Source organism: Caretta caretta, chromosome 2, assembly GCF_965140235.1.
Source record: "Caretta caretta isolate rCarCar2 chromosome 2, rCarCar1.hap1, whole genome shotgun sequence".
Classification (NCBI taxonomy): domain Eukaryota; kingdom Metazoa; phylum Chordata; order Testudines; family Cheloniidae; genus Caretta; species Caretta caretta.
This window is the reverse complement of record NC_134207.1, coordinates 195,201,771-195,229,192: the sequence shown is the minus strand read 5'-3', so window position 1 is coordinate 195,229,192 and position 27,422 is coordinate 195,201,771. Positions and strand designations below refer to the sequence as shown.

The following is a 27,422-nucleotide window of genomic DNA, read 5'->3' as shown; positions in this document are numbered from 1 at the left end:
CTGGCCTGTCTCCCAAGACTTGTGAGAGTGTTGAGTCATCCTTTAGGATAGGTTGTAGATCCTTAATAATGCGTTGGAGGGGTTTTAGTTGGGGGCTGAAGGTGACCGCTAGTGGCGTTCTGTTATTTTCTTTGTTAGGCCTGTCCTGTAGTAGGTAACTTCTGGGAACTCTTCTGGCTCTATCAATCTGTTTCTTTACTTCTGCAGGTGGGTATCGTAGTTGTAAGAAAGCTTGACAGAGATCTTGTAGGTGTTTGTCTCTGTCTGAGGGGTTGGAGCAAATGCGGTTGTATCGCAGAGCTTGGCTGTAGACGATGGATCGTGTGGTGTGGTCAGGGTGAAAGCTGGAGGCATGCAGATAGGAATAGCGGTCAGTAGGTTTCCGGTATAGGGTGGTGTTTATGTGACCATTGTTTATTAGCACTGTAGTGTCCAGGAAGTGGATCTCTTGTGTGGACTGGACCAGGCTGAGGTTGGTGGTGGGATGGAAATTGTTGAAATCATGGTGGAATTCCTCAAGGGCTTCTTTTCCATGGGTCCAGATGATGAAGATGTCATCAATATAGCGCAAGTAGAGTAGGGGCTTTAGGGGACGAGAGCTGAGGAAGCGTTGTTCTAAATCAGCCATAAAAATGTTGGCATACTGAGGGGCCATGCGGGTACCCATAGCACTGCGAGAAACTGCTGAATTGGAATTCATTTGCAAATTGGATACTATTAATTTAGGCTTAAATAGAGACTGGGAGTGGCTAAGTCATTATGCAAGGTAGCCTGTTTCCTCTTGTTTTTTCCTACCCCCCCCCCCGATGTTCTGGTTTAACTTGGATTTAAACTTGGAGAGTGGTCAGTTTGGATGAGCTATTACCAGCAGGAGAGTGAGTTTGTGTGTGTATGGGGGTGGGGGGGATGTGAGAAAACCTGGATTTGTGCAGGAAATAGCCCGACTTGATTATGTAAAGAGTTGTCACTTTGGATGGGCTAGCACCAGCAGGAGAGTGAATTTGTGGGGGGGGGGGTGGAGGGTGAGACAACCTGGATTTGTGCTGGAAATGGCCCACCTGATGATCACTTTAGATAAGCTATTACCAGCAGGACAGTGGGGTGGGAGGAGGTATTGTTTCATATTCTCTGTGTATATATAAAGTCTGCTGCAGTTTCCACAGTATGCATCCGATGAAGTGAGCTGTAGCTCACGAAAGCTCATGCTCAAATAAATTGGTTAGTCTCTAAGGTGCCACAAGTACTCCTTTTCTTTTTGCATAAAGAGAATGACTTTCACATCAATTGTCCTTTCTTGACTATTGAGTTCTTTTCATTACAGAGGAACACCACGTTATTATTCATCACCATTACACCACCTCAACGCAGCAGCCTTCGTGACCTCAATTATTTTAAAAAGGCAAGTGATGAATAGTAAAATTGAAACAGCTATAAAACAGTTAATAAGGCCTCGAAATTTGCAGATTTTCAGCTTGTCTCAACTGAGCTACTGAAAGCAAAGTTAGCTGGTGATGTCCCTCTCCGGTTCAGCCTATACACAGGGTCTCAGCAGGCTCAGCCTACCCAAGGATTGTGACAGTCCCATCCCCTTTTCATCTAAGCCAGACTTTTCGGGGGTGGGGGGGGAGAAGACTAGTACAAGTGTAAAGGAGCAATTGGCCACTATGACTGATCAAACATGGGGAGTAAAAGGGAAGAGTGGCAAGTTCTCCCACTTTCCTGGCTGAGATAATCACCATCAGAAAATCCACTTTCAACTGTAAATCCACCAAGCAGAGAGCTCAAAAGGAAGGTTTAGATAGCCTGAAAGGCATCAGGTTCAGACTCTAGGGAAGGCACCAAGGACATGAATAGAGACTAGAGAAAGGTCACAGTGGCTTTAAAGGGACAATGCCAGCAGGGGAGAGGAACCCATCATCTTCCCCTATTTACCTGACTTCTTAGGCATTTTGCACATAAGTTTCAACTCTGAAGGAGATGGGGGTAGCCTTTGTCCAAGCCCTCCTGTAGAAAATCTAAAGGAGCTGGGATTCTGGGTCACCTAACAGCAGCACATCTTGCCCTACAAAATTCGGGGGGGGAACCACCCACACATACAGAAAGCAAAGGAGGTATCTTATTTTTTGAGAGTGCAGCCAGGTTTGAGTCCTTACCAGACATGCCCCAAACCTTCAGGATGCTCTTTCAAGAACTGGGCTGAGCAATTAAACTCACCTGGGTATAGGTGCATTATTGGACCCTGATGAATAAGACCTTGGCCTTCTTCACCCCCTGGGAAAGCTTCAGGAGGTCTGTATACTATGCCCAATCTTACCAACCTGTAGCAAAAATGATTCTCAATGGTATTTCAAATCTTTTTGAGGAAGGAGGAACAGAAAATCTTGCCTTGCTGTAACCACAAGCTAGCAAATTGCTGATCTGGCCACATAAGATGAACAGATAGTCACTAAAAACTGTAAAAAGAAAAGGAGTACTTGTGGCACCTTAGAGACTAACCAATTTATTTGAGCATGAGCTTTCGTGAGCCACAGCTCACTTCATCAGATGATGAAGTGAGCTGTGGCTCACGAAAGCTCATGCTCAAATAAATTGGTTAGTCTCTAAGGTGCCACAAGTACTCCTTTTCTTTTTGCGAATACAGACTAACACGGCTGTTCCTCTGAAACTAAAAACTGTGTGGCACTCTAAACAACCAATTCTAACAAAAGTCTCTATTTTGCTACCCAGGGAATCTTTTTAGCTGTTGGATTCTTTGGGGATGTCTGTCTCTTTTGAGGAAGACTATATTTTAGGAGTCTATTTAGAGGACAAGAGCAATTTACCTCCAAAGTCTTATAGGAGCTTATATGACCTATCAGCAGATTTAGCAAACAATAGCTTGCCATCAGGAAGGTGTAGGTGATCTCTGACTTTCCAGACTGAGAAATGAACTCATCTTGACTAATATCCTCCCCAGGAAAAGAGGGAAACCAACATATCCAGCTTCTCTTGAAGGGCTTCAGATTTTAAAGAGATGCTTCTACAGGCATTTATAGTCCTCCTGAGAGACACTCATGAGGTCTGACCTAGACGACACTTCTCCCTTCTCTGGTTCTGACCCAAGGTCTGCTGGGGCAGTCACCAAAGCTCAAGAGGAAAAGCACAGCACAAATGCTAGTGATCTTTTTACTAAAAGATGGGTTTATTTGTTGTACCATGATTACTGTGCTATATAATTGGTTATGTTTTGGCTATATACAGTATATGTTTTATAGTAAGAATTAAGGTATTAGAATAAATGAATAGGATAATAAATACTCGTATTAGCCATTTTCTTTTTATTCGTGCCTTGCAAGTAACAAACAGGATCTTGTCTGTGTCCATGTTAATTAGATTAGAGGAATTTTGAAGGCCTAGGCCCCAATGTCAGAAAAGATAGTTGCAAGATTTAGTAAAGCCTAATTTACGATGCCTTTTTTTTGTTCACCATAAAACACTGGTATTTGTTACCTTTTGAAGGCCTCTGTAAAGAATTGTTTGTGTGAACGAGGAATGTATGCATCAGGAAAAGATAAAGGTGTGAAGGCTATTGTTAAAGCCAGATGGCCAAGGGAGGAGGAGCGAAGAGACTGAAGAGACTTAAAGATGCCAGAGAACCATCAAGATGCACATCCACGGTTAAGGTGGGCATCCATGGGTAGACTGACAACCCTGAGGTGAAGGCTGGCATCCTTAAACACAAGATAATTGATTAAATCAAAACCAGACAGGATGACCCTCCCAGAGGTGTTTTGGGCCATCAAAAGAGAATACCCACTGAGGAGTAACCGGTCATAAACTGACACAGCAAAATCCATAGACTTCAACAGAGAAAAAGGACTATAAGAACAGGGTGCTTTGCCATGGGGCTTTGGGTTCGTCTTGCCAACAACTCCAGGAGCATCGGATCATGACTGACAGAGCCCGGCTCCCCTCTGTGACCAATCTGGCTGGCCACTAGATTGATCTAGACTCTGGACTGGTAACTATAAACATCAACTGGCGGGACTGTGTGCGTGGGTGTGTGCATGTGCGTGAGAGAGACTGAAAAGCATATGCTAATTGCTGTATTCTCAATAAATTCGGTGTGTTGCCTTTTCCCCTATAAAAAGATCTTGCGTGCTTTGTTTAAGCATAACATATTCCCCCTCAATTATATCTCTGGAAAAAGTGTAAGCAGCCCAAGAAAAAACTCCTGGGAAGACACTCAAAGGGTCTTTAGGTCACCTTCTGTGAGCGGAGGTTAAAGCCTTTTGGTAAGAGTTGACCACCAGGAAGGATTTGTTGATACGCGCAAACATTTCAGGATCCAAGGGAAAGGTTATGGGGAGAGTCACAGCGACTGCCTTGGAGATACTCACTTTCCTCATAGGTGAGCTTTTCTCCCCTTCATGCAAGCATGTATTTCATAGAATCATAGAATATCAGGGTTGGAAGGGACCTCAGGTCGTCATCTAGTCCAAACTCCTGCTCAAAGCAGGACCAATCCCCAACTAAATCATCCCAGCCAGGGCTTTGTCAAGCATGACCTTAAAAACCTCAAAAGGAAGGAGATTCCACCACCTCCCTAGGTAACGCATTCCAGTGTTTCACCACCCTCCTAAGGAAAAAGTTTTTCCTAACATCCAACCTAAACCTCCCCCACTGCAACTTGAGACAATTACTCCTTGTTCTGTCATCAGCTACCACTGAGAACAGTCTAGAGTCATCCTCTTTGGAACCCCCTTTCAAGTAGTTGAAAGCAGCTATCAAATCCCCCCTCATTCTTCTCTTCCGCAGACTACACAATCCCAGTTCCCTCAGCCTCTCCTCATGTCATGTGTTCCAGTCCCCTAATCATTTTTGTTGCCCTCCGCTGGACTCTTTCCAATTTTTCAACATCCTTCTTGTAGTGTGGGGCCCAAAACTGGATACAGTATTCCAGATGAGGCCTCACCAATGTCGAATAGAGGGGAATGATCACGTTCCTCGATCTGCTGGCAATGCCCCTACATATACATCCCAAAATGCCATTGGCCTTCTTGGCAACAAGGGCACACTGTTGACTCATATCCAGCTTCTCATCCACTGTAACCCCTAGGTCCTTTTCTGCAGAACTGCTGCCGAGCCATTCGGTCCCTAGTCTGTAGCGGTGCATGGGATTCTTCCGTCCTAAGTGCAGTACTCCGCACTTGTCCTTGATGAACCTCATCAGATTTCTTTTGGCCCAGTCCTCTAATTTGTCTAGGGCCCTCTGTATCCTATCCCTACCCTCCAGCGTATCTACCTCTCCTCCCAGTTTAGTGTCATCTGCAAACTTGCTGAGGGTGCAATCCACACCATCCTCCAGATCATTTATGAAGATATTGAACAAAACCGGCCCCAGGACCAACCCCTGGGACACTCCACTTGATACCGGCTGCCAACTAGACTTGGAGCCATTGATCACTACCCGTTGAGCCCGACAATCTAGCCAGCTTTCTATCCACCTTATAGTCCATTCATCCAGCCCATACTTCTTTAACTTGCTGACAAGAATACTGTGGGAGACCGTGTCAAAAGCTTTGCTAAAGTCAAGGAACAACACGTCCACCGCTTTCCCCTCATCCACAGAGCCAGTTATCTTGTCATAGAAGGCAATTAGATTAGTCGGGCATGACTTGCCCTTGGTGAATCCATGCTGACTGTTCCTGATCACTTTCCTCTCCTCTAAGTGCTTCAGAATTGATTCCTTGAGGACCTGCTCCATGATTTTTCTAGGGACTGAGGTGAGGCTGACTGGCCTGTAGTTCCCAGGATCCTCCTTCTTCCCTTTTATTTTCGTACAACCCCAGAGATCACCTCATCACCGGTGTCTCCCCCGTGCGGAGGCAGATGTTTCTCACAGTCAGGGTCGTTAAGAGTTTTCTGGTCCATGAATACAGCACGACTTGCAAGAAACACAGTTGGTGTTTTTCCTTAGTCTGGGCATTCCACTTATTTTTTTCCTTCAGGGTGAGGGCAGATCATGCAACACAAGCAAAACCACAGTGGCTGCAGAGGTCACCCTTCTATGTGTTGCTTTGAGTAAGGCAAGAATCGAATTGGAGCGGTAGTGCCCCTGGAGGGAGCCCCAGAGATGAGGAAAATCTTGGATGGTGATGGGTTGTCAACTAGCCTGACAGCAAGCATGCCATCACAAAGTAAACCACAGAATGTCTTGATTCTTATGTTAAATGGGGCTTTTCAAAAGCTTCTATGGTAAATTATTCTTTGTACAGCTTTTATACAACAGATTACCTTGAATTCTACAGTTCAAAGTATCGCTCTAGTGGTTACCAATGGATTTTATATGTTGTTTTTCTTTTAAACTACAGCAGTTTTCTTACAGTTCAGCAGGACTATTTTTCTGAAGCTTCTGGCTGCCACATATAACTGGAAAGCATATTTTGATCTTACGCAATTAAGGAAAATATGTGAATTCTTCAAAGGATTCAGAAGCATGCTTACAAGTTTGCTAGTTACAAAGTAAAAAATTGCCAATTAAATTACACTGGTTTATCCTTTAGGTGCTACATGGAAATTAAACTCCATCTAACACGCTTACGGTAGAAAAATCAGCAGACTTCAAAAGAGAAAAAACCCTGAGAACAATATTTATTTAGTATTTAATCAATCAACAGTGTGTTTTTCTCCCTCTGAACTTAACTCACAAAGATGCATTTACCCAGGTTCCTAAAGGCTGTCTTAATATACTAAGGTAGGGATGCTTTGAGTGTGCACTTCCAAACAATCTCAACTTTATGCTGCTGTGACCATGAAGTGGGGGGAAGACAGGAACAGAGATGGGGGAAGAGAAGATAAAATGCCTTTTAAAAAAACAGCTTAATCTGGTACCAGAAAAACTAAAATGCCTTATTCATGATTATGTGGTTATTATCTGGCATCACTATAGGGCAAAGTTAAGGTTGTTTGGGTACCTTAACTGTGCATTTCTGTATACTAGCATATTTGGTCTTAAAAAAAATTTGAATGCATACTCACAAACCCATCTATATGCTATTCCGTAAATATATTTGCTTTTATTTAATTCTGTGTCTTACTCACTCTGTAAAGCTTTTTGAGATATATGCCTAGTGTTCTCCAAAAGTAATGTAAAATAAAAATTACTATTTTAAAATTATGTTACACATTTGATGTCACATCCAAGATTACTTTAAAGAAAGTCTGGAAACTAGTGTACAAAAGGAGAGCTTTGGTGTGCACTTTGCTCATTATTACCACAAAAGATTGAAATATGTATTAAACATTTTTTGCTTTTAGATTCCCTTTTAGATGCACAATTGATACTATGAAAAAGCTTCAGCTTTATTCAGAATAGATAAACATTTCCCACCTGATACTCTGCAAAGCTCACTAATTCCGTCAGATGACTACGTTGTCCTTCATGAAATTATTCTATGGTTTACTACAGTTAAATTGGAAAAATGACAAAATGCTGAAGTTTTCAAGTACTTTTAACCCTACTCAAACTCTGTTATTAAAGATACATTTAATAGCAAGATCCTGCTAGCATTTCTGAAAAGAAACACTTCAAAAGACTTCAAACATGCTTCAAAAGATGGTATTTTCTATCATTTTCTATTTAGAACGGCAGTTCTAAAAGCTGAAAGCGGTTTAATACATACTTGAGACCTTTTATGGTAATAATGAGCTAAGTGCACAACAAAGCTCTGCTTTTGTACATGGATTTCCAGACTTTCTTTAAAAGTAATCTCTGCAGGTCCCCAAAGGTGACAAAGAACTGGTCTGTCTAAAGTATATATAACTCAATGTACAAACTGACTGCCATTTGCCATAAGATTTGATTACCGTAACAGAAGGCTGAACTGAAATCCAAGATATGAAAGAGCTGTCCTGCATTAAACTGGCTAAAAGGAAGCTAAAACACAGGTTACTTAACTTTCCCCATGAACAAGGAAAACCACATTACCCATACAATTAGTATATGGCATATAGGTCACCATTTTCACATCAGCTCTGTTATTCATTAGGACACCTTTAACTCACCTAGCTGAAGTAAAGTCAAAAGGAAGAGTAAGGAGCAAGAAAAATAATCCAAGGTTCAAAACTCACCCATTGAACTGGTTCAAGCACTACAGACCAGACCCTCAGCTAGTATAAGCTGATATAGCTCCATTAACTTCAGTGCACTGAAGCGGCCCTACAAATACAACCATGTTTCTATAGCCAATTTATGACACTCATCTGACACAGCTGTTACACACGGAGCTGAGCTGCGTCTACATAGCACTTTTTCCACAAAACCTACAACTGTCAGTGTTTGAGAGTCTATATCTCCCAAATTGCCTAAATACAACAGTGTCAGCACATTCTGGGAAAGTATGAGCAGCCATCCCAGAATGGTAGGCAAAGCCTGCCTGAAGGACATGCAGGGGCAAGGGGCAATGCATTCCAGGACATCATACTACATAGGAACCTGGGAGGAAGGAGGACCAGCAAAACCAATTTCAGAGGAACAACTAGGGAAGTCATCTCAACTGCCAAAAGACTAAAATGTGTGCCAAACGTGTAACAGGAAGATAGACATGTATCAGCATAGACCATTACCAAGGATGAAACACTTAGTTACCATAAAAAGAAAAGGAGGACTTGTGGCACCTTAGAGACTAACAAATTTATTTGAGCATCCGATGAAGTGAGCTGTAGCTCACAAAAGCTTATGCTCAAATAAATTTGTTAGTCTCTAAGGTGCTACAAGTCCTCCTTTTCTTTTTGCGGATACAGACTAACACGGCTGCTACTCTGAAACCTGTCATTAGTTACCATAGTTATTAACCAAGTATGAACCACTTGTGTCTTGACAAAACCATAATTACATCAGCCATGCAAGTGATAGGCAGGAATCTGGTTCAAAGCTGTAGTGCCCTGAATACAAGTCCTTAATAGCTATTCAGGTCCCAAAATCCAGATAACACAGGCAAGTCTGAGCCACAATATAAAAACTCTAGATACTGGGTCTTAATTTCTTTAGTTCAATATATCTCATTCATTAGGTATGTCCTAGTTATTGTGCAACTGAAATGTCTGCTGGAACCATGTATTTTGACATATAGTACCTGGGGAGTTACCCAACGACTTGAAGATTTCAGAGTGGAGGAGTCTGTCTAGAAACATTTATAATCATGTAAATTGAATGGCAAACAGGTAAAATGTGGCAAACTGAATAACCACCATAAAGTTTGCCTTCTTTGTTTAGCTTCTTCGATAAGGACATGTACGTTGACCAAAATATAAGTCTTTATATTTAATACTTGAAGCTCAGCTGCCACCTGCCTAGAATTACAATGGCATCTCTGAGCACAAAGAATATTCAGAATTATCCTCGCCTTCATTTAATAAAAACAGCATCTAAAATCTGATTTTCAAGCTAACAAAATAGTACAGTACAGGCATCTCAGAAGCAACACATCCCAACCAAAAAAAAATTAAAAAGAAGTGGCAGTGGAGTGTTTAACGTGCTTTGTCAAACTCTTATTTACTCAGAAGGCAGCTGCTGCATCATCCAGCTTCCCAGAAACCAGTGCTGAAATTAAGGTCACCAGTAAATGGCGATGAAATATGTTATTAAACTGTAGATAAAAGGTTCATAGGAATATGTTTTCTATATAATACTTCACTGCTCCCAAGTTACAAATTTATATGCAGTTGTATTTTTTTTAATAAGTATGAGGAATTTGAGGGTGTCCCCCCAGCTCCCTGATTTTCTTTTTACAATTCAGACTGGAAAGAGATTTATAGATAGATGGGCATCCTACACTATTTCATGTTATTTCACTCGAGTTGAAGTAGTACAATTATATTTACTTATGAAAAGTTTCAGACGAGGGTTTTGAAGAAGCCTACGGAAGTTAGACACCAAACTCCCAGTGAAATTCAATTCTCTCAGGCTCCTTTGAAAACACCATCCTTAATTAATTTTAATATTTAAGCTTATTAATAAACTATGTCACTATATTCCTATCCATCTCTAATTTATGAAGAAAACAAATGTTAGGAAATAATCTCCTCATTTAGCTCTCACGTACTCCAAGTGACATTTCATTGAAGAAATCCTGATTTATTCTATTGATACTTCATACTTAAATACATGTTTGAAGATTACAACGGTCACTTCTGCATACCTGCTCGAATGCTTTTAAAAGGTACTGGTAAAAAAAAAAGTGATAATGCAAGTAACTATGTTAATGTATCACTGCTGTGATCAATGTTTCAAATGTAGAGTCAGGAAATTCAGAGATAAGGTGCCAAATTCTCTGCTAGCATAATTCCACTGAAGCCAACAGAGAATTACCATAGGTGCTGGAATTAAGAGTTCTGGAGTACTGCTGCACCCCCTGGCTTGAAGTGATTTCCATCACATACAGAGTTTACAGTTTGCTTCAATGGCTTTCAGCACTCCCACTATACAAATTGTTCCAGCACCCGAGAGTTACATGTGTCACAAGGTTGCTATAGCAACTTCATCTCTCCCTCCTTGTATATCCATGGTATATATTCCATGGTAAATCAACATTTGTCCAATAATCCCAAATGATACACGTAAAATGTTTTAAAACAAGATGTTTAGTTTTAGTCCTCAAAAACATTACAACTAAAAAGGAAGTCCAGGGAACAAGAATTATTAGAAGCATGGATACCTAATTTAACAGTTTTAAATATACACAAAGATGCATAACCCTGTACTTAACAGTGAGTTTCATTTTTATCTCTGTATATATAAATTTAGTAATCATGAAAAATGCTAGACTGACAATTCTGGAGACTAAAATCCTCTCTTTATCCTCAGAGGAGGCATAGAATTAGCAGCAGCAACAATGAAGGTTCCCCAAACCACTGTATGCCTAGCTTGATCTGGAGAAATGACCTCTACAGGTGAGGCTACAGTCAGTTTCATAGTTAATTCAGTCAGCCTCTCTGCTGAAACTGCCACAAAAAGGTGCCAGTTAATTTCAGCTGTGCTCATGTTTTGCAACCTGGCTGATAGTCCACAAGGAACTGGATTGAGACTGAACTCCTTTCACAGCTATCAGGCATCAAATGGTAACAACTTTTAGTCACTACTAATTTGGGCTCGATTTGAATAAGTGATCTAAAGGTGAAAGAGCAAATTGAGTATGAAACAAAGCTTTAAAACAAAATCTTGCTTTTCAAGAGACACCCACACTTCAAATTCACTTCTGTATGTTTACATAGGAACTGCCACAGTAGGTCACACCCAAGGTCCTATTAGTCCAGTATCTATATCTTTTCTCTGACAGTGGCCAATGACAGATGCTTCAGAAGAAGCAGCAAGAACCCCATTATAGGCAGCTCTGGGATAATCTAGCACCCATATTAAATCCCATCCTGATCTTTAAAAGTTAGAAATTAGCTTAAATCTTAAAGCATGAGGTTTCATATCCCTTCCAAAAATGTTTATAATTAATTTTAAAACAACTCTGGGTTCCCTTGTTCTGCATATAAAGTGTCCAAACTCTCTTTAAATCTTGGTCTCAATGACTTCTTGTGACAATGAGTTCCACAGTCTATTTGCACACCTTTCATCAGTCTTGAATTTGCCAAATTTTAATTTCATTGAATGTCCCCTTATTTCTGTGTTACAAGGCAGGAGGAAACTATCTTCACTATGCCATTCATTATTTTATATATTTGTACGATGTCTCCTCATATTAATTTCCTTTCAAAGACAAACAATCCCAAACTGGTCAATCTCTCTTCACATGAGTGGTTTTCCATGCCCTTAAATCTCTCATTGCCCTTTTCTGACACAGACACTAATTCTGCAATATCATTTTTGATATTAGGTGACCAATATGCACCAAGTATTCCAGAAGAAGCTGCACCATTGATTTCTATATTATTCTCTCTCTGGTTCCTTAGGTATCCTAACACCTTGTTTCCTTTTTTGACTGCAGATGCACATTGTAGACACCCCAATGAAGCTCAATGACACACATCCCTTTTCTGAGCTGATACAGTTAATTTAGGACCCTTTAAGATGTAGTTCAGTTGTGCACAGTATGATCTAATCAACAAAGCCAAACCTTTTATAAAACAGCCACTGTGTGAAAATTGGTAAATCTGTATATTCTTCCATTAAGGAAACTATGAGGTCTACCATAAAAGTTTATCGTGCCTGGAAAAAAATGTCATTTTGATAAGTTATTTAAACAGAATGAATAGCAAAAGCATAATAAAATTTACAATCTCTAAAAGACAGGACATCATCTTTTAGGGATTATAATTCAGAAACCTTCAATAGCTGCACATTATATAGATGATTTGATCTCTATTCTCCATTCCACCTTCCCTCCTCTTTCCGTGAAAAGATCTGTTTAAATAAAAAACAGACATTCCACTGTAAGTCACTCGTTCTGCAAAGAGCCACCACTTTGTTTTGCTCTATGTTGAAAACAATAATATTTTAAAGAATATGGAATGTCTTAGAAATTTTTAAATAGGCCTTAAGATGTGAAAGCACAGAGAAGGAACAACCACCAGTGTACTAACCTATCTTTGCAACAAAGCCCGTTGCCAACTGTGTCCACATATCTATTCAGGGGACACCACCATAGGGCCTAATCACATCAGCCACACTATCAGAGGCTTGTTCACCTGCACATCTACCAATGTGATATATGCCATCATGTGCCAGTAATGCCCCTCTGCCATGTACATTGGTCAAACTGGACAGTCTCTACGTAAAAGAATAAATGGACACAAATCAGATGTCAAGAATTATAACATTCATAAACCAGTCAGAGAACACTTCAATCTCTCTGGTCACTCGATTTCAGACCTAAAGGTTGCAATATTAGAACAAAAAGATTTCAGAAACAGACTCCAAGGAGAGACTGCTGAATTCAAATTAATTTGCAAACTGGATACAATTAACTTAGGCTTGAATAGAGACTGGGAGTGGATGTGTCATTACACAAAGTAAAACTATTTCCCCATGTTTATTTCCCCCACCCCCACTGCTCCTCCGACGTTCCTGTTAACTGTTGGAAATGGCCCACCTTGATTATCACTACAAAAGATTTTCTCCGTCCGTCTGTCTACCCGCTCTCCTGCTGGTAATAGCTCATCTTAAGTGATCACTCTCCTTAGAGTGTGTATGATAACACCTATCTTTTCATGTTCTGTGTGTATATAAATCTCACTGTATTTTCCACTGAATGCATCCGATGAAGTGAGCTGTAGCTTATGCTCAAATAAATTGAGCTGTAGCTTATGCTCAAATAAATTGGTTAGTCTCTAAGGTGCCACTAGTACTCCTTTTCTTAATTTAATAAATAATACCCTATGCCTAAAGCTACAATTCAGCCATGGTACTTTTAGTGTTAAAAAAAAAAAAGTCATGGACACAACTTGGGCAATAAACAAAAATTCACGGCCTGCGACCTGTCCATGACTTGTACTATTAATACCTGTGACTAAATTTTAGCTGGGGGGGCCAGTGGCACTAGCTGCCGGGGGCCACCAAGCAGCAGCTGTTCTGGCCACCCCCAGGACCGCTCTAGCAGTGACCGGTGCTGCTGACCCCAGGGCCAGCTGCTTGTGCGGCCCTAGGGTCAGCCACACTGGCCCCTGCAGAAGTCACAGAGGTCGTGGAAAGTCATGGAATCTGTGATTTGCGCATCCTCTGTGACAGACACGGAGCCCTACCTATGCATGTACAATTGAACATTTAAAGCACAATATACATGCTAAGTGATCTTTTCAAAACCCCAGTAAAGTAAATAATTAGGTACTGCAGTAGATTAAGTGATTTGCTCAAGATCCCGCTGAGACAGTGTCAATGCAGTATTAAAACTCAAGAATTTCTGTCTCTCGATCAATGAGCTCATGCTGCACAAATTAAAATGCATGGAACAACCTTGCATCCTAAAAAGTTCTAAAATAAAGTTTATATCCCACTTACACAGCTGAGCCATCTACATTTTGTATCATTCATTCCACGTACTGATTTTTATAGAAAAATGGCAATTGTTAGTTGTCAAAGGGGCACAATTGCCTCCCAAGCACCTTCTGGTGACTGAGTGTGGCTCTGCTATGGCCTGTCTCAGTTTCCCCCTCAACATAATAATAATGAGGTCACTTGAATAGCCCAGTCAAAGAGACACCGAACACTCTACATCACTATCTATCCCTTTAAATAACACCCTCGGAAAGAGCTCATATACAATGGTTTACATGCTCTTACCTCAGAGCCCAGGTAAAACTTAAAAGTCCCAAAGCTAAAGTCTGCGTTCCAGCAGCTGCTGCTTCTGCTGTAAGGCCTCATTCTGCTCCACTGCCTGAAGAGCTCTGCAGTCTTTCCCCCTCTTGGTCAGGATCTCTCCAAGGCACCTCTTCCAGGAGAGCTCTGTAATCCCTTATCTAACTGCTTTAGGAGCACAGCTTCTGCCTGGCTCAGTCTCCAGGCTTTAGAGGAGCACTGCTTCTGCTTAGTTCAGACTTCCTGGAAGCTCCCCTTCCTCTGAAGCTTCCTTTCTCCTCAGGAGCCCACCTGTTCTTTACTTAATTAACTGCCTTCCAGCTACTGAGGCAGTTAAACCCCATGTGGACATGGTCTGGCTCATTCTCTTCAAGGGAGCTTGTCACAGGTCAGCTGGGCAAAAGGGCCAGCTCTGTGACAAGAGTATTAAAGCTCAACTGATTTTCTTCTTAGTCACATAACAATATAACTAACAAAAGCAGCTGGTTTTGCACTTCATCCTAGATCCCCTTTTTGCTTTCCTTTCTCCTCCTATTTTCCACAATATTCCTTCACACAGTATCACTTTTCATCCAACAGGATGGACACTAAAAGCCCTGGTCTACACTAGGACTTTAGGTCGAATTTAGCAGCGTTAAATCGATGTAAACTTGCACCCGTCCACACAATGAAGCCCTTTATTTCGACTTAAAGGGCTCTTAAAATCGATTTCCTTACTCCACCCCTGACAAGTGGATTAGCGCTTAAATCGACGTTGCTGGCTCGAATTTGGGGTACTGTGGACACAATTCGACGGTATTGGCCTCCGGGAGCTATCCCAGAGTGCTCCATTATGACCGCTCTGGACAGCACTCTCAACTCAGATGCACTGGCCAGGTAGACAGGAAAAGAACCGCGAACTTTTGAATCTCATTTCCTGTTTGGCCAGCGTGGCAAGCTGCAGGTGACCATGCAGAGCTCATCAGCACAGGTGACCATGATGGAGTCCCAGAATCGCAAAAGAGCTCCAGCATGGACCGAACGGGAGGTACGGGATCTGATCGCTGTTTGGGGAGAGGAATCCGTGCTATCAGAACTCCGTTCCAGTTTTCGAAATGCCAAAACCTTTGTCAAAATCTCCCAGGGCATGAAGGACAGACACCATAACAGGGACCCGAAGCAGTGCCGCGTGAAACTGAAGGAGCTGAGGCAAGCCTACCAGAAAACCAGAGAGGCGAACAGCCGCTCTGGGTCAGAGCCCCAAACATGCCGCTTCTATGATGAGCTGCATGCCATTTTAGGGGGTTCAGCCACCACTACCCCAGCCATGTTGTTTGACTCCTTCAATGGAGATGGAGGCAATACGGAAGCAGGTTTTGGGGACGAAGAAGATGATGATGAGGAGGAGGTTGTAGATAGCTCACAGCAAGCAAGCGGAGAAACCGGTTTTCCCGACAGCCAGGAACTGTTTCTCACCCTAGACCTGGAGCCAGTACCCCCCGAACCCACCCAAGGCTGCCTCCTGGACCCAGCAGGCGGAGAAGGGACCTCTGGTGAGTGTACCTTTTAAAATACTATACATGGTTTAAAAGCAAGCATGTGAAAGGATTACTTTGCCCTGGCATTTGCGGTTCTCCTAGATGTAGTCCTAAAGCCTTTGCAAAAGGTTTCTGGGGAGGGCAGCCTTATTGCGTCCTTCATGGTAGGACACTTTACCACTCCAGGCCAGTAACACGTACTCGGGAATCATTGTAGAACAAAGCATTGCAGTGTATGTTTGCTGGCATTCAAACAACATCCGTTCTTTATCTCTCTGTGTTATCGTCAGGAGAGTGAGATATAATTCATGGTCACCTGGTTGAAATAGAGTGCTTTTCTTCAGGGGACACTCAGAGGAGCCCATTCCTGCTGGGCTGTTTGCCTGTGGTTGAACAGAAATGTTCCCCGCTGTTAGCCACAGGGAGGGGGGAAGGTTGAGGGGGTAGTCACGCGGTGGGAGGAGGCAAAATGCGACCTTGTAACGAAAGCACATGTGCTATGTATGTAATGTTAACAGCAAGGTTTACCCTGAAAGAGTGTAGCCACTGTTTTATAAAATGTGTCTTTTTAAATACCGCTGTCCCTTTTTTTTTCTCCACCAGCTGCATGTGCTTCAATGATCACAGGATCTTCTCCTTCCCAGAGGCTAGTGAAGCTTAGAAAGAAAAAAAAACGCACTCGCGATGAAATGTTCTCCGAGCTCATGCTGTCCTCCCACACTGACAGAGCACAGACGAATGCGTGGAGGCAAATAATGTCAGAGTGCAGGAAAGCACAAAATGACCGGGAGGAGAGGTGGCGGGCTGAAGAGAGGGCTGAAGCTCAAATGTGGCGGCAGCGTGATGAGAGGAGGCAGGATTCAATGCTGAGGCTGCTGCAGGACCAAACCAGTATGCTCCAGTGTATGGTTGAGCTGCAGCAAAGGCAGCTGGAGCACAGACTGCCACTGCAGCCCCTCTGTAACCAACCGCCCTCCTCCCCAAGTTCCATAGCCTCCACAACCAGACGCCCAAGAACGCGGTGGGGGGGCCTCCAGCCAACCAGCCACTCCACCACAGAGGATTGCCCAAAAAAAAGAAGGCTGTCATTCAATAAATTTTAAAGTTGTAAACTTTTAAAGTGCTGTGTGGCATTTTCCTTCCCTCCTCCACCACCCCTCCTGGGCTACCTTGGTAGTCATCCCCCTATTTGTGTGATGAATGAATAAAGAATGCATGAATGTGAAGCAACAATGACTTTATTGCCTCTGCAAGCGGTGATTGAAGGGAGGAGGGGCGGGTGGTTAGCTTACAGGGAAGTAAAGTGAACCAAGGGACGGGGGGTTTCATCAAGGAGAAACAAACAGAACTTTCACACCGTAGCCTGGCCAGTCATGAAACTGGTTTTCAAAGCTTCTCTGATGCGTACCGCCCCCTCCTGTGCTCTTCTAACCGCCCTGGTGTCTGGCTGCGCGTAACCAGCAGCCAGGCGATTTGCCTCAACCTCCCACCCCGTCATAAATGTCTCCCCCTTACTCTCACAGATATTGTGAAGCACACAGCAAGCAGTAATAACAGTGGGAATATTGGTTTCGCTGAGGTCTAAGCGAGTCAGTAAACTGCGCCAGCGCGCCTTTAAACGTCCAAATGCACATTCTACCACCATTCTGCACTTGCTCAGCCTGTAGTTGAACAGCTCCTGACTACTGTCCAGGCTGCCTGTGTACGGCTTCATGAGCCATGGCATTAAGGGGTAGGCTGGGTCCCCAAGGATACATATAGGCATTTCAACATCCCCAACAGTTATTTTCTGGTCTGGGAATAAAGTCCCTTCCTGCAGCTTTTGAAACAGACCAGAGTTCCTGAAGATGCGAGCATCATGCACCTTTCCCGGCCATCCCACGTTGATGTTGGTGAAACGTCCCTTGTGATCCACCAGAGCTTGCAGCACTATCGAAAAGTACCCCTTGCGGTTAATGTACTCGGCGGCTTGGTGCTCCGGTGCCAAGATAGGGATATGGGTTCCGTCTATAGCCCCACTACAGTTAGGGAATCCCATTGCAGCAAAGCCATCCACTATGACCTGCACATTTCCCAGGGTCACTGCCCTTGATATCAGCAGATCTTTGATTGCGTGGGCTACTTGCATCATAGCAGCCCCCACAGTAGATTTGCCCACTCCAAATTGATTCCCAACTGACCGGTAGCTGTCTGGCGTTGAAAGCTTCCACAGGGCTATCGCCACTCACTTCTCAACTGTGAGGGCTGCTCTCATCTTGGTATTCATGCGCCTCAGGGCAGGGGAAAGCAAGTCACAAAGTTCCATGAAAGTGCCCTTACGCATGCGAAAGTTTCGCAGCCACTGGGAATCATCCCAGACCTGCAACACTATGCAGTCCCACCAGTCTGTGCTTGTTTCCCGAGCCCAGAATCAGCGTTCCACAGCATGAACCTGCCCCATTAGCACCATGATGCATGCATTGTCAGGGCCCATGCTTTCAGAGAAATCTGTGTCCATGTCCTGATCACTCACGTGACCGCGCTGACGTCGCCTCCTCGCCCAGTATCGCTTTGCCAGGTTTTGGTGCTGCATATACTGCTGGATAATGCGTGTGGTGTTTAATGTGCTCCTAATTGCCAAAGTGAGCTGAGCAGCCTCCATGCTTGCCTTGGTATGGCGTCCGCACAGAAAAAAGGAGCGGAACGATTGTCTGCCGTTGCTCTGACGGAGGGAGGGGCGACTGACGACACGGCTTACAGGGTTGGCTTCAGGGAGCTAAAATCAACTAAGGGGGTGCCTGTACATCAAGGAGTATTTCAGGCAGGACTTCACGGAGGGTTCCAATAAGAAATGGTGCACCTAAGTTATCGTTCTTATTGGAACAAGGAGGTTAGCCTGGCCTCTGATTGATACATGGCTAGATTTACCTCGCTGCACCTTCTCTGTGAGTGACAGCAGTGTGACCTAGAGGAATGAGTCCCCTAGACAGGGGAGGAGGCAAATGAGTACAAAACAAATCTGGTCTATTTCTTGTTTTGATCCACTCCATCTATCTTTTACATCTTTGGCTGGCAGCAGACGGTGCAGAAGGACTGCATGCCATCCACATCTCATGGCTGCTCGGCAGAAGATGGTACAGTACGACTGCTAGCAGTCCGTATCGCCTGCCTGCTCACCATAAGACGGTTCAATAGGACTGACTGCAGGACTAAAGAGAATGACCTGGTCAAGTCACTCCAAATTTAGTCCCTGCGCCCATGTCTGCCCAGGCGCTCCCAGCCGACGTGGCCAGGAGCACCTCGGACATGACGATGACGGCTACCAATCGTACTGTACCGTCTGCTGCCACAAGGCAAGGGGTTGCTGCTACTGTGTAGCAATGCCGTACCGCGTCTGCCAGCACCCAGGAGACAGGGTGACAGTTACCTGAGCGGGCTCCATGCTTGCAGTGGTATGGCGTCTGCACAGGTAACTCAGGAAAAAAGGCGCGAAATGATTGTCTGCCCTTGCTTTCACGGAGGGAGGGAGGGAACGGGGGCCTGACGATATGTACCCAGAACCACGCGTGACAATGTTTTAGCCCCATCAGGCATTGGGATCTCAACCCAGAATTCCAATGGGCAGCGGAGACTGCGGGATAGCTACCCACAGTGCAACACTCCGGAAGTCGACTCTAGCCTTGGTACTGTGGAAGCGCTCCGCCGAGTTAATGCACTTAATGCACTTAGAGCATTTTCTGTGGGGACACACACACTCGAATATATAAAACCGATTTCTAAAAAACCGACTTCTATAAATTCGACCTTATTCCGTAGTGTAGACATACCCAAAGATTGGTGACTGACTTTAAGCTGAACGTCACCAGGACCCATCAGTTACAGAAACAAGATTACCCTAGTCAGTTTGGAATAGGGATCTCTGGCTGGGAACACAATGCCTGTTTAAAAATGCAGCAGTAGTCAGCTGGAAAAAAGTCTCCAGCCATTGCTATTGTACCTTCTAAGTCTGCTGACTGGCACTTGGGTAGATTCATTTGAAAGTGCAGAGAGAAAAGAGTATTCTAAAACCCAAACTAATTTCTGTCTCTCACCACCAGCCTAGTTTACATCTTCCCACACACCAAAAAAAGAAAATATAAACTGACCCTGACAGAAAACTAGAGATTACAGCGCTATACTGAAAAATAATGCCTATCCACAAATGTACCAGACTAACACATAGTGTATAGCTATTTTCTTAAACTGAGCTTACTAGTATTATGGATAAAAAAATGTTCTTTGTATTGTAGTTTTCATTAGTGATAAGACAATGTCAAAGTCTGTAAATGCAATTCCATATTTTTAAATTTCTGTATATACTTACAAATACACATGCAAACACTTGGATGCTTATCAAAAATATTTCAATCTGGAAGCCATGCCAAACAACAAGCAGCTCTCTCTTTTACTAAACTTGCAGTACTTATTGGATCAGTAGCAGTGGAAATACCATGAGATTAGCCTCTCCTTTTGATTTCAGTATTTCCAGTCCTGACTAAAAGGAAGATAGAATTCTCATTTCAAAATTGTTAACACAATTTTGCAAAACTGAGAAAAGCAAATCTGAGGGCAAAGATTCTATCTGAACCAGTTTAAATCCAGTATCATCAAAAGAATACTGAACTAGCATATAAAAAAATTGTTGCAATAAGACTAGTTATAAAGTTATGTTCCCAGACCTACTTTAAACTAGAATCTCTGCTCAGAAGGCAACTCAGGAGGGCAAAAAAAAATATATGATAAAACTGCTTTCAGTAAGTACATTCTTCCATCCAGCTTCAGCCAGTTACAATACTTCTCTTTTTGCTTTGATCTAACAAAGGTTACATCTATGAAAAAACAATGACTCATTATCACCTGTGGAGAAGTGAGGGCGGTGGAAGTAATTGCCTAATTTTCTGTCAGAGAGTAATTTTATCTTAAACCTGCTCATTTTTACTTGATATTTGATTTAGAAGTATGTAGCCCGGGGGGGGGGGGGGAGAGGCGTGATATTACTTGGACTTTTTTTCGTGAAGCTATAAACATAAAAACATGCAGAGACACTCATGAAAGCTTTCTAGCTGATAATTAAGGTTTAGTATCAAAACATAAGAACAAAAACAAAATCATTCATAAAGAATTCATTCAAGTATTCCATTAAAAATAAATGGTCAAATTAACATAATACACTAGAAGCACATGACTCTATTCAAAAGTAGTTCTATTGAATTGTCTATATAAAAATGCAACAACAAAGCCTAACACTGACCAATAAACAGACTGAAGAAGATTTGTGCCCTTTACAACATAAGATTTTTTGTAAGTTTCTTTTACATATTGTAAAGGTACATAACTGAATGAACTATAAACTCCCTTTGAGTTTAAAATATACAAAACACAGTGAAAAGAGCAATACAAAGAATTTTATAGGCTATACTGTTACATGTTACAATCACTCATTGTTTCAATTATTGAAAACCCCTCATGAAAAAGTCTTCTTTAATTTCGTTAAAACTCTTTTGGTTTCATCCCAGTTAATTACGATAAGATCCTTGAAAGATTACTCTAAGCCAATGTCTATATACTAGAGAATTTTTACAGAAGATTCCCACTAGTTCTATTACTGGTTCTGCCAAACTAACAGTGGCACTGATGTAGATCAGGCTCTTCAGCTATTGGACCAAAACACACACTGCTCTGAGATGAGAGTACATCAATTTCATGTAGTTCAATGGATGTTAAGTACATCAAAAATCAGAAGAAGCCTTTTAACTTTACATTATAGCTAACAATTCTGCTTGTAGTTTAGCAAACACTAGAAATGCAAGCATCTTATATCAAATTGCCAAGAGAATAATAGATAGTTTAAACGCAATTCCATATTATATATTGACCATAAAACCTGTGTAAGTTACTGAAGTCACTTAGATATAATACTTAATTTAAACCATAATTTACTATTAAAGCATCAGGAAATAGAATAATTCTGCATAGAAAGCAATAACCCAGTTTTCTTATTAATATACAGTGAATTTTAATTTCGACATAACAGTAAATCCATACAGACTGGGCTATTAACACCAAGTTTTTTATATGCAAAGTTGTAAAAATATCATTTAAAAATAATATCTTGAAATTTGGCATCAAAGTAAAGTCCCATGCTCAATATAGCTGGGCTTATTCTATATATACACAAAAAGAAAATGAGGACTTGTGGCACCTTAGAGACTAACAAATTTATTTGAGCATAAGCTTTCGTGAGCTACAGTTCACTTCATTGGATGTATATAGTAGTACCTCAGAGTTACAAACACCAGAGTTACAAACTAACCAGTCAACCATGCACCTCGTTTGGAACCAAAAGTACGGAATCAGGCAGCAGTGAAAGGAAGAAAAAAAGCAAATACAGTACTGTGTTAAACGTAAACTACGAAAAAATAAGGGAAAGTTTAAAAAAGATTTGACAAGGTAAAGAAACTGTTTCTGTGCTGGTTACATTTAAATTAAGATGGTTAAAAAGCAGGATTTTTCTTCTGCATAAAGTTTCAAAGCTGTATTAAGTCAATGTTTCATTGTAAACTTTTGAAAGAACCACCATAATGTTTCATTCAGTTATGAACATTTCAGAGTTATGAACAACCTCTGTTCTCGAGGTGTTCGTAACTCTGAAGTTCTTCTGTAATTTGGGGAGCTGCACTGATTAGCAAAGGATTTAATAATAACTAGAGATCAACCTTTTTTTTTTCCTCTCCTTTTTAAAAAGGACATACTCGGTTGGAAAAAAAAATACAGCTCTCACTGTGATCAATCCCGGTGTGTTAAAGTTCTCCAAATACTCTATATCCAGCAGGGTAGGTTGATTTAAATCACCAAATGAAAAGACTCATTTTAAACAATCAATTTTAAATAAACTTTCATTTCGACTTCAGTTATTTTCTCAGAAAAGATGCATTCTCATTGGTTGATACAACCATTAAAAGATAACTAAATAGAGCCTATGCACTAGATTTGATACATCCTTTTGCTGCCTGTAGCTATATAATTTATTTAAGCAATTATATAGGTTAATTCTATGACTTATTCATTTTAGTATTTTAGAAAATGGCAAACAATATATTGATTATTTACTAGATAACTGGCTTTTTGCTCATCATTTTTGTCATGCTGCATTAGGACATAACTGAAATTTAATTAAACACACAAAACAGCATATTTATTTTTATTTAAATGTTTTAAGACTTGTAATAAGTTAGGCCATTCCACATTTTGTATTAAATTCAGATTTCACTTTAAATTGATTCATCTGAAAAAGAAAAACTTCTTATAATTTAAACAAAAATCAGAACAATTCCATTTAAATGTCAAATTCTGATTTTGATTTTTTTAGTCACCAATTTTTATCCACCCTGTAAACGCGACAACTATAGAAGACAGTCCAGAATGAACAATATGAACATACTACTAAGAACAAATCTTGAATAGCATCTAAATGATATACTGAAACATCAGAAAATAACTTTGTCAAGTATTATCCAGTACCGAAATGCTTTGAATATAGGAGCAGACTTGTCACTTCCCCCTACATAGTTACACCTCCCTAGTCAAAGAAAGCGTTGTCCAATCAAAGATCTAACCAGTCCAGAAATGTAGTCACAGCTCTGTGCTTGCAGTAGGGCCTTGGTTCAGTAGCTCTCAAGACTACTTCCTAGGCTAGTAGAAACCATGAGGATCAAAGGAGGGAAGAGTCTCATGTCCCAAACACAGCATCCCCAATCTGTGTAGCTCAGATATACTTTTTGAAGTGCTACGTAAATTAACAGCACTATATAAAATAGTGTTTTAGTAGCACTAATAATGAGATTTTGAATTCTTATTTTAACATGTGCAGAAACAAAGACTGCTTTCCCCCATTTTCCAGGAGCATGCAGCAAATGTTGCATTGATTCACTCATTGTATATTATTAGATACTAAGGTGGCTCATTTCATGGCTTTTACTACGCATTAAAAATATAGCTTATTTTGATGTTAAAACTTCAATTATTTTACAAAGCAACAGAAATACTACATACTGTACAAATTATAATCCTTTAAATAATAAACTTGTCATCCAAATCACAATGAGTTCTTGGATAAAGAGAAACGAAAAAAAAAGAGAAGAGAAAAAAAAGGAAAAAAAAAATTCCACCTCTTGCTGCATTTTTGTTCCTTCATCCCTCTCCTCCTCTTCCTCTGGAGAATCAATCTAGGCAACAGACTTACCAGAGCATTGGCAAGTACAGTTAGCTATTTTGCGTCCATGGACATCCATCCTTTCTCCAGTAATAATGCAAAGCAACTATAAACTATTATGAATAGGGACTGAAAAACCCACTCACCTAGAGCCAAGTGAGCTGAGTGAGGCCAAGAAGCCACTGGCTCCTTCTCTGGAAGGGAGGTGGAGAGGGTATAAGCAGAATAGTCCAAGTTCTTTCTGTGAAGGGATTGAGGAAGCAAAACAAATGGAGTCACTACATTGTACGAGGATAGGCATGAGGAGGCAGGGCCCAGAGTAGCCCAAGCAGTTGCTTTTTGCACAGGATTAGACAGAAGGATCTTGTGTGTCAGTGCTCTTTTAAGAGGCAGAAAAGGGGAGGAAGGAACAGAGGACTGGCTCTTGAATGCAGGACTCTCCTGCTAGAACAAACTTCATTGTTCTGCAAGGCACAATTCTCTGACCTTGTCTTCCTTCAGACCACAAAATAGCACATCAACTTATTCAAAAAAGAAAAGGAAAAACAGACAACTCAAGAAGAGAAACAACATTTGTTTTTTATTTAATTTCCTAATTCAGGGAGGCATTTGGATACCCCTAAGATGGGCACAGCATAAGAATCTAAAAAGATTAGTATATAGCCCCAGTGTAGCATGACGACCTAGGAGGCAGAGGACCTCCTGAGCACCCAGGAAAGCAGCAGGAATGAAGGCAGCAGCAGCGGAGCAGAACTTTTATCCATTTGGGAGGGAATATATTTTTATAGTCAGAGAAACCAGAACTGATGGGGGGAAAGAACTGATTTATTGTGTGGTGAGAAGGTATGCCAATGAAAATCAAATATGCATGCCTTTCGGCATGTGTGGTGATGTAGATTTAGTCTATTCAGATTGTAAACTCTTTGGGGCAGGGATTGCCTCTGTTTGTTTGTACAGTTCAGAGCACAACAGGGCCCTGACTTCTCAGTGCTGTCACAATACAAATACAATTTTTTTTTCCAAACTCCAGTGATGAAGTTCTTTAATTTGTAAAATGTTCCAGGACCATTAACTTAAAAGCAGCCTTCAAAAGTTAAAACCCTTACAGGCACATGGCTAGCTGCTTTAAATCCGTACCTACAAAAGAATGTTTTAAAGTGTCTAGGCTGCAGTTTCTTTGTTAAGAAGAAAACCAGAAAGGCACCGCTACAGAAGAAAGAAATTCAGATGTCAAAGCAAAAACAGAAAGCAGTTCTGGGACAGTATATAAGCTTTACAATGTCAAATTGTATGCATAGTCCAGAATACAGAAGTGGTAAATGGCACCTTTCAGGGTCACACTGAAGACAGACTATCTGTACAATAGATGGATCGTGTAAACCTAACCAAATTCATTTTGCAAGAAATAAAAACCTTCTTTCTTGTTTTTTCCATTAATGCAACATGGATAGCATGTCCCTCCATCATAAGCTGGTAATAAAGGGTATTAAAGTAGCAGTGCTCAACCATCAAATAACAGAATCAGGGAAGCACCAATACAGATCCAATAAAACACAATATTAGTTTGAATGAAATATTCTGCACAAAATATTTCAAAATGCTTTCCCAACTTTAGTAACGTAACTCCCGTGCTGCTGTTGTTTAAGAATCCTAACCAGGGGAAGAAACGTAATATTTGAAAACAGAGAGAGTTGATGCTGAGACACACAGGAAAGCCTTTTGGATAGCAAGAGCTGCAAAGGAGAAGGCTCTCACTTCATCCTCAGCAACAAGATGGTGGAAAAGGATGGACAGAGGGAAGTAACGGATTCTGGGGAGTACTAATGGAGCTGTATGAAGGAGATACAGACATGGAAAAGCTTTTTTGGATGGCATGTGTGAGTAGAAGGCCAGGAGCATTCTGCACATGCTGGAGTCCAGAGAGCTGGAACTTAGTGTGGCCAGAGAAAAAGAGAATTATTACTTCAGAAGAGTCAACCCAAAAACAGATGAAGACATGCATGAACATTCCAGCAGAGGAGTTAGCAAGAAAGTAAGAAAACACAGAACTGATGCAATCTTATCATAAACCCAAGGAAATGGATATATTCTTTTGATTAAGAAAATATTATTTCTTTAATAGGTGCCTATTCTGGAATCTCTTAAAACAATTAACTTGTATCATCTCTATCGTAGGTTTAAAAAAAAAGGGGGGGGGAAAGGGGGCTAAGTCCCAGCATGCTCCTAGTGATACAAAAATCTTCCTTCCTTTGCACCGCCAACAGTAACATTTTTAAAAGCACCTAAGTCCCATTTTCAGAAATGACTTTGGGACTTTGAAAGCCAACAGAACTTTGGCTCTTAAGTTCTTAAGTGATTTTTGAAAAATGGGACTTTGTGATAAAATTTCCAAAAGCTCCTAATATTAAGGGGGAAATCTGGGCCTTAGCATGTGACGCAGACCAAAAGGGGTGGGAATGTATTCTCAAGCCAACCAACATTCCCAGAGAACGCTCCCACAGGAATTCCCTTTAGATTAGATCCCCTTAGAGTGCATCCTCCAACTGCAACAGTGGCACTATGGCATGGGGAGGGGCATAGTCTCTCAGGTCAAGTGCCAAATCACTTGGCCTTTTAGAGGTTAAAAGCAAGATCTTGAATTCCATCCTGAAACTCATCGGTAGCCAGTACACCAATAATCCAGGACCTACAGAGTGCTCCCAAGGAGGCATCGCACTTCAACTGGCCACTGTATTCTGCCATAGCCTCATTTCCAGAGAAGTCTATAGTGGTAGTTCCATCCAGAGCGCATTACAACAGCGCGTGACGTTAAACTTACTCCTTTGTTTACTTGTAAAAGAAAATACATTCAAATTATTCCAAACTATCAAATCACACAGAGATCACTTAATGACAGGTTTCAGAGTAGCAGCCATGTTAGTCTGTATTCGCAAAAAGAAAAGGAGTACTTGTGGCACCTTAGAGACTAACCAATTTATTTGAGCATAAGCTTTCGTGAGCTACAGCTCACTTCATCGGATGCTGTAGCTCACGAAAGCTTATGCTCAAATAAATTTGTTAGTCTCTAAGGTGCCACAAGTCCTCCTTTTCTTTTTAGAGATCACTTAGGGAAATTTGTGGAACTTCAGAGTTATGAACTGACCAGTCAACCACACACCTCATGTGGATCCGGAAGTATGCAATCAGTCAGCAAGAGAGAAAAAAAAAGAAAAGAAAAGGCAAATACAGTACAGTACTGTGTTAAACAAAACTACTAAAAAAATAAAGGGAAAGTTTTTTAAAATAAGATTTGAGAAAGTAAAGAAACTGTTTCTGTGCTTGTTTCATTTAAATAAAATGGTTAAAAGCAGCATTTTTATTCTGCATAGTAAAGTTCCAATGCTGTATTAAGTCA

General features: G+C 41.4%; 2 protein-coding genes across 4 annotated transcripts in view; one reads left to right on the top strand and one right to left on the bottom strand.

Moving 5' to 3' along the window:
* OSBPL10 (oxysterol binding protein like 10) overlaps positions 1-27,422 on the bottom strand; it is a 189,473-nt gene that overhangs the window by 85,866 nt on the left and 76,185 nt on the right. The gene's annotated exons all lie outside the window — the stretch shown is intronic.
* LOC142071158 (uncharacterized) lies at positions 15,159-16,975 on the top strand. The gene is made up of 2 exons (XM_075125720.1): positions 15,159-15,813; positions 16,402-16,975. Exons 1-2 carry the CDS (start codon positions 15,231-15,233, stop codon positions 16,899-16,901), a joined length of 1,083 nt encoding a protein of 360 aa, XP_074981821.1. The 5' UTR covers positions 15,159-15,230; the 3' UTR covers positions 16,902-16,975.